The sequence below is a fragment of the Rhipicephalus microplus genome, chromosome 5 (assembly GCF_043290135.1).
Source record: "Rhipicephalus microplus isolate Deutch F79 chromosome 5, USDA_Rmic, whole genome shotgun sequence".
NCBI lineage: Eukaryota > Metazoa > Arthropoda > Arachnida > Ixodida > Ixodidae > Rhipicephalus > Rhipicephalus microplus.
The window spans coordinates 37270484-37277700 of record NC_134704.1 but is presented as its reverse complement, the minus strand read 5'-3'; the positions used below and the strand labels follow the sequence as shown (position 1 = coordinate 37277700).

The window sequence follows — 7217 nt, the reverse complement described above, 5'->3', positions numbered from 1 at the left end:
ATAAAAAGTGCTGCAAGGCAATAATAAACCCTTTCCGTTTCATTACACAACAATATATTTTATTTTTAAATTGCATATCGCTGGCTACGCGGTTTTCTTGGTGCGAGTAGACGGCCTCATGCCAGCAACAGTGGAATTCGCTCGCCGAAGCCGTCGCGTGAATGAGGTTTGCCTGCGCTAGCGACTGATCGCGCGAAGCCGATCTACGTCGCGTCGCTTCTCGCTGTCGCGTGCATTTTCGCGCTTATGAGGTTTGGCCCTTAATTGGCGACATGTACTATCAGTGTTAAAACCGGAACAGCGGCAAGTCTTCGCAATCGTATAGTGCGCCGTCCACTTATCACCACGGACAAGTATGCATATGTGTGCAGAGCTGCCGACCATGATGCGCATGCCTGTCCATGGTGACGGCGGGCACTACACTATCGCGAACTCAAAGGCTTGCCGCTGGTCGGCTTTCATTTGACGATGATAGTTCTTCCAAATAAACGACGTGGTTCCTCGTGGAGGAACCACTGGAACGCGTAGCTGTCGATTTCGTCACGCATATTGTATGTGTGACATACACACGCACACAAACGCACACACGCGCGTGCGCGCACGTAATGAATCGAAACTACTGCATTCAAAACAGTGGAGTGGATGAGCGAATATCGTTTTTTCTGTGTTGAACTTTCGCAAAGGAGCTTAATAGAGGGAAATATCGAAAGAAAAAAACGTTTGCACTAAAATCATTTTTGGCAGCCTGCTTCGCCTGCGATGTGTGGTCCACGCGTAAACAGCCTAATTCCAACCGCTTTGCTCATATTAATGCTGCAGGCCGTAATGAGATTGCGCTTCTCGTAATGCGATCGCAGAGTATGCGCTGACGCGAACCCGACGGGATCGCTGCAAACCGAAAGCGGTCCCAGCACGCGCGACGACACATTGGTAGCGTCATCGACACCACGAGTATTTTCAGTTTTTTTCCGGGCTGCTTTCGGCCGGCGATTTCTGCATCGGGCTTTTCGTAAGTAGTACGATTGCAGCATTAAACTACTGCTGCCTTTCATGTATTCTTGTTGGTTCAATTACTTGCCATTCAGTCTCAGCTGCAGTGAATCATTTCTGGTTGCATAAGGCTGACCATCTAAATGACCGCACCCTTGATGTCATTCGTGCAAAGCTGTGTGCAGCATCCGCGTGTTTTTCTTTGCACTCAGTTATGTCAACCTTTCGTGCTTTACACATGCCAATTAATGAACTTCGCCCCCTGAAAACAGACGTTGCCGAATGAAAATAAAAGAGTACACACGCCTTTCACAATATATAGAACTAAACTAAATTAGACAACCGGTTTGTCCGTTTGCCCTTGAAAACGCGTGTTTGTATACCACTGGGTAAACGCATGCACGTCTACTGCGCAGATTCATGGACGGTCGAGCCTCGTAATATTATGGACGCCAAAGCTCACGAGGCAGCTCCCGCTGAGGAGAAGAAACCGGCCTGCAAGCCGTGCTGCCGTGGAAAGAAGTTGAAGAAGCCCAGCGAAGTAGGCACCACACTCTGATCGGCTTCTGACTGCACTTGTGTGATTGAGGTGTTCCCCGCATTCGCTTGTCCCGATTTTTTTTCTTTTTAAGTAGAAACATTTCTTGAAGCAAGCGAGCAAATACCTACGGTCTTTTGAGACAACATACTTAAAGCTTCACTGCTGCGCGTTCTAACTGCAATGCACCATATTCTGTGTTTCGATACTCGTAGACTGCTCACCACTCTATGATTCCAGTCGTTTGTTCGTTCTGTAACATTCGCTTTTTCTTTGCAATTATCTACGGTTATTTATGTTGGTAAATGTGTCAGCACAAGCACGCCACTGTAATGGGTAAACAACCTCTGTTGACAAGTGCATTGAGACGTGCATTACTGCTAACCCCCCTTTTTTTTAAATTCTCTTACAGTTGCCGCTGTATAGCTGCCCGTCGCAAAATGTTGAGTACGAGCTTGTAGAAGAGCCTCCCGGTCAAGTTGAAAATGCAGTTCGTTACGTGAGGACAAGCGTGAGCCCCTACTACAGTGTTGTTGAGGTGAGACTTCAAAAAGTTGTTGTCGATGCATTTATTACTGGCATTTTCATTACTTAGGCATGTAAGTTTTGCCGAGGTGTTTCATACCTAGCGGTCTTGTTCAAAATACTACCACTGACGTTCACATCAGTTGTAGTTACACACTAAGATGTCTTGACATATTTTATTTCAGCCATACATTTCAGTAAGCACTGCTTCTTCTGTGGAACTTGCATGCAACAAGATAAAACCAGTTGTGCCTGAAATATTCTTTTGTGTTCTTTCATTGCAGTCAGTTACTGAAAGGGCTGGAGAAATATACACAACTGCTGTTGAACATTCGAAGTGTGAGTACTTGTCTCCTTTGATTTTGCAGGAGGCGGATGAGAAATGACATTTATTTATGTCGACTTTTCACTTTCAGCGAGCTATGAGTATGTGACGATGGAGGAAAACATGGTAGCCAGAGCCATGGCCATATCCTTGGGAGGCCTCACGGGCATTATTCTTGGAGCCAGAGGTAAAGTGTCACAGTTTGCAGTGGAATGGCTGTGATGACTGACAACTTGTATGTAATGCCTCCACTATGGGACTGTTCTGTATCAACAGTATCATCAGTTGCTAAAGTAACCAGTGTTCTTTCTGTACTTGCTATGCTGCCCCACATTTCCGTCTTTTTAGGTCATGAATTACCATACTTACCCGATTCCAAGGTGCCCCTGGTTTCAACGTGCACCTAACTTACAGGACCCAAAAACAAAAATACAGCTAGGGGACAGTTCAAGCGTCTCAACTTGAATCTAACGCGCATGCGATATTAAGGTCCATTTTTGATTAAAAAGGTATAGGTATAAATTAGCTAAATACAGTAAAGATATTAATGCTGCTATTGTTTTCCTAAAATGTAGTATGTATCATGCGGAAAATTCAATTTCTTTTCTTGTCTCCGCAGAAACACCTTTGAACAACTGGTACTGTATAATTTTAAATTTAGCGCATGAACCCTTTGTGGTCTGTGGTTGGGAACCGTCTGGGACTGGTTCTCTTGACTTTGTAGAAAGTGATGATGACTCCAGGGAACAGAAAGCTTATCTGATGATGAAGAAAGTGCATCGCATGAGTGCTCGGATAGCAACGTTGATGAAGACAACACAAAACACAGCACCCCTTAATGCATGTGTCTACATGTCCCAGAAACTCCAGAGTCAAACCTCTAAGCAGTGCAGCTCAATTTCAAAGTGTCTTTGAAGGACATGTATAAAAAATAATGGAGAAAAAAAATTTAATATATTGCTCTCTGTCTGGCTATGCCAGTGTGTTTTTGCACGACCCCTGAAACAAGTTTAAAGTTATGGACCGGACGGGTTAGCGTTGTGTGTGGATGTTAAGGACTGGGAAGGGCTAAACTTCCTTTGTAGCGGAGGTAGCATGAGCACAAGCTAATGTTTAACTTTGATTTTCATAAGTTGTGTTTTTTTTTTTTTCTAGGAGGAATATTCAAGAAGCTGATCTACGGAAGTGTGGGGGCTACTGTGGCTGCTGCTGCATGCTACCCCAAGGAAGCCAAGAAGTTCTCCCAGGACTACCTGGTCGTTGCACGGGACCAGGCTGCTGCTGCTGTGAAACAGGCCACAGGCAAGAAAAATATTCTTGTTCAGTGGGAAAAAGATAATGAAAGATTATTACTAAGATCCACCTAATGTAATATACAAATTAATAGCTTTGTTTTGTATTCAACGTGATGTTCCCTCTGTATTCATGTTGCATCACTTAATACAGTAAACTCTCACTAAACGGAACTTGAAGTGACCGGGAAATGTGTTCCACTTAACAGGAGTTCCGTTTACTGAGAGGTGAATATGGGTGCAGAGTACAAGACCGAAACTAAGCATTGCAGAGGCAATTGTTCCGTTTAAGCAGTAGTTCCATTTAACAGATTTTCATTTACTGAAAGTCTACTGTGGTTGAAACTGGTGATGACAGGAGTGCAAGGATGAGGTGGACGTATTACTGTAAGCAAAAAGGGAAAATATATTCAAAGCATTCATTTAAAGTGCTCAAAAATACAATATCTGCCTTCTAAAGGTTTATTATTTTAATACATCCGTTTTATCCATTTCTTTGGTGTATATGAAGTAGCACAGCTGGGGAGTAGCCTGTTTCCTTCATCTCTGGGTGCAGCCTGTTTCTCTTATCAAAAGGGTATCCTCATGGTGTAAAATGAGTGTCAGCAGTTGCCGTAAAACTGGCTGCATTCTGAAAACATGTACACCCCCTATAGGTGTATTTGCTCCACACAAGAGTATGTTATCTGCCTTTTATTGTTATTTACTTGCCCTTCCTTGCTTTATTGCCATGTGCACTGTACTTCCAAGACACAAATGACGTGTGTGCTGTCATTGGAACATAATCTTATTGATAAAAAAGAGGCAATCGTAGAGTTTTCAAAGGCAAATGCAATGATTGATGTGTGGTTTTTTACCTGTCTTTAGAGTCTGTGCTGTGGCTGTTGGCCGCTTATGTTCCATTGCATTGTCAATGCATGTTTTTTCTGTCCTCTTTCGTATGATGTTTGGTCATACTCTTGGTAAGCGAATACCAGTAGCACCAAAGTGAAGCAGAAGGAACCAAGACAAGAATAAAAAAAAAAGGGACAGGATGCATCTAAGATCCATCTTGTTCTTGTCTCTTTTTTATTGTCTCGTTTCCTTCTGCTTTTTGTTGGTGCTGCTGGTATTTCCTTAGCTGGACTATATGTACAAACTTGTCCAACAAGCCATCCCAATGTATTGTCATACATCGGTCATGCATTGCCTGATGTATGGAAGTGTGCATTGATCAGGGACAGTTGATTCATTATTATTTATGTGCTGATAAGACTTTTTTAAACTTCCGTGCAGGCCATGACCTGAACGACCTGTTTTCGAAAGTGCAGCTTCCAAAGCTGCCGGACTTCTCTGCGAAGACCATCGACCAAGTGGGCCAGCAAGTGAGTGACGTTCAGTATTACGGTTTCAGGCTGGCCGATCCAGAATCGGTAAATACTTCAGTTCCATGCTTAATTGCTGCCGTGCTTTTGTTTATGGTAGGCTGCAAGTTCCTCGTAAGTGTTGTAAGTGATCACGAAGGTTGTTGCTTGTTGTAATGGTCGTCTTCCATCCTGTTTGTTTTTTTACAGAAGAGCTCATAATACCATCGCCTGTTGGAGCACTCAAGGCAAGTATGAGTTTGCACTCTGATGGAATTCATACTCTCCTTAAATATAGGTCATAATTTCATGGCGCATTGAACTGTATAAAAAATTTTAAAAAAGAAACAGAAAATTAAGCCAGAGAAAGCATAGGAGAAATAAATTTTATTAGTAATTGAAGTGGAAATGGAAGTGACAGTGAATGAAAAGTCAACTTACCAAATTTTGGCTGTGACCCATGCATGAACTTGGCATTCAGGGGGATGGGGCTTCCTTCGTAGCCATGGCAAATGGCACATTAATGTCATTTTGCATCATAGCAATTTAATATATATAACATCTGCTAATGTGTCCACTAGCTACACTGAAGGTGAGTTTATTCATTATGTCGTGGCCATATTATGAATGAGGCGAGCTTCAAGGAACTTTTTTAAATAAATTATTCTCTTTGGCAACACCATAGAATTCTCCTTGTGATGGATGCTTAGTTTATACCTGCTGTTCTGATGCTCTTGATAATTTGTTGTTTGTGAAATGCAGGTGCTGACTGTCAAACCAGCAGGATGCTTTTCAAGCCATTAGGATGGACTCTTGGTTAATCTTCAAAAGAAATTTAGGTCAATGCAATAAATGTAACCTGAAAGCCTTAGTAGAAGTAGTGTCCTTTTCTTCCTTTCTGTTTTCCATAATTGGGTTGATTAGTTTAAACAGCAGTAGCAATGACCATGCAGCTGCCGTTTGCTTCAGTTGAGGTCAGAAGTGACGAACGCCAAACTGTGCCTGATGTTTATCAGCCACCAGTGTTGCGAACACTAAATTTGACCACCTTTTGGCCATGTAAGCATATCAACAAATCTGCCCCTTGAGGACCTTCAGGGAACTTTTGAATAAGACGGAAGCTTGAGGTGATGTGAAGTTCGTAGAATATGATGTGTCGCTGAAGCCAAAGTTTTGATAAATGGTTATCTCTTCTTTTAGGCAGCATGACCACTTGTCGAACCACTGGCTCCAGCAACACTCTGTAGGCTTCAGTGAATCCCATCTTCCATCCAATGATTTTTCATTGCTTTAGAGAATTTTCATGTCACGTATTTAGTACACATTGAACGTTTCCCAAAGCACTTGTTTCCGTGGCAGTTTTCACCTAAAGAAAAATCTTAATGCAGTACGCTGCAGTGAACTCGAGAAGCATACATTGGGCGGCTGGTGTATGTTGCCACAACGCCGTGTTGATTTGCTTTGCGGGAAATTAATAAAAAAGAACTAATGTAGCTTTGCACAAGTACACAAGTGGTGCTACGTCTGAAGGAAGCGTGGAGCTGGGCAGCCTACTCCGTCTCACGCCCTTTTTTTTTCCAGTTTTTTTTTCTACATTTTTTCTATATTTGTTCATGTTTACCTTTTCTTTCTATTTCTCGCTTGCTTTCACTTGTCCTGGATTACGTTGCTACGTTACGACAGCAAATGACATCCCGGTCCCCAAACGTTCTCCGCACTTAATATCATCGTCAGGGTGCTAGAGGAACAAGACTTCTCAGCGCGGGTGCGTGCTCAGTATGCTACATATATCAAATGGCTCTCTTTTGCGTGGTTTTACCTGCGTTACACCAAAAACCAAGCGACAACGACAGCACACGATAGCCCGGGCCCCTGTTGTCTGCCCCTGTTGTCTACCTATCGGTTAGTCTAGTACCAAGTGACGACAGCCCGGGCGCGCCCCTACCTATCGGTTAGTCTAGTGTGTCGACGACGTGCTTCAAACATTGGTTGTTAAATTTTTTGTTAAAAGTGGGAACAGATTCAAATCTCCGCACGGTGCAGGGCACATCTAAAACATGCATTTGCTAAGAAAATAAAACAAAATTGCAATGGCGCCGATCATTTTGTTGCTTCAAGGTAGTTGCGCAAACATATGTCCACACTTCACAGTTGCATCTGTCCACAAGTTAGCATTCGCGACGAAACTTCCGGTAACATTTTTT

General features: G+C 42.9%; 1 protein-coding gene across 2 annotated transcripts; it reads left to right on the top strand.

The window, feature by feature from the left end:
- Positions 1-773: 773 nt before the first annotated feature.
- On the top strand, positions 774-5884 carry Mic26-27 (MICOS complex subunit 26/27). 2 transcript variants are annotated; one of them, XM_037425743.2, is made up of 9 exons: positions 774-1009; positions 1407-1531; positions 1941-2066; positions 2338-2392; positions 2470-2565; positions 3534-3680; positions 4946-5082; positions 5224-5261; positions 5776-5884. In XM_037425743.2, exons 2-8 carry the CDS (start codon positions 1436-1438, stop codon positions 5233-5235), a joined length of 669 nt encoding a protein of 222 aa, XP_037281640.2. In that variant the 5' UTR covers positions 774-1009; positions 1407-1435; the 3' UTR covers positions 5236-5261; positions 5776-5884. The 2 variants fall into 2 exon arrangements, with proteins under 2 accessions (XP_037281640.2, XP_075751333.1); XM_075895218.1 differs by having other exon boundaries at positions 794-1009; positions 4946-5034.
- The last annotated feature ends 1333 nt before the right edge of the window (positions 5885-7217 follow it).

Bases quoted from the DNA above. Each gene is read 5' to 3' on its own strand.
- Mic26-27 (XM_037425743.2), top strand. From the start codon at position 1,436: ATGGACGCCAAAGCTCACGAGGCAGCTCCCGCTGAGGAGAAGAAACCG. The intron at 2,566-3,533 runs GTAAAGTGTCAC...TTTTTTTTCTAG, and splicing joins CATTATTCTTGGAGCCAGAG to GAGGAATATTCAAGAAGCTG. The intron at 3,681-4,945 runs GCAAGAAAAATA...ACTTCCGTGCAG, and splicing joins TGCTGTGAAACAGGCCACAG to GCCATGACCTGAACGACCTG.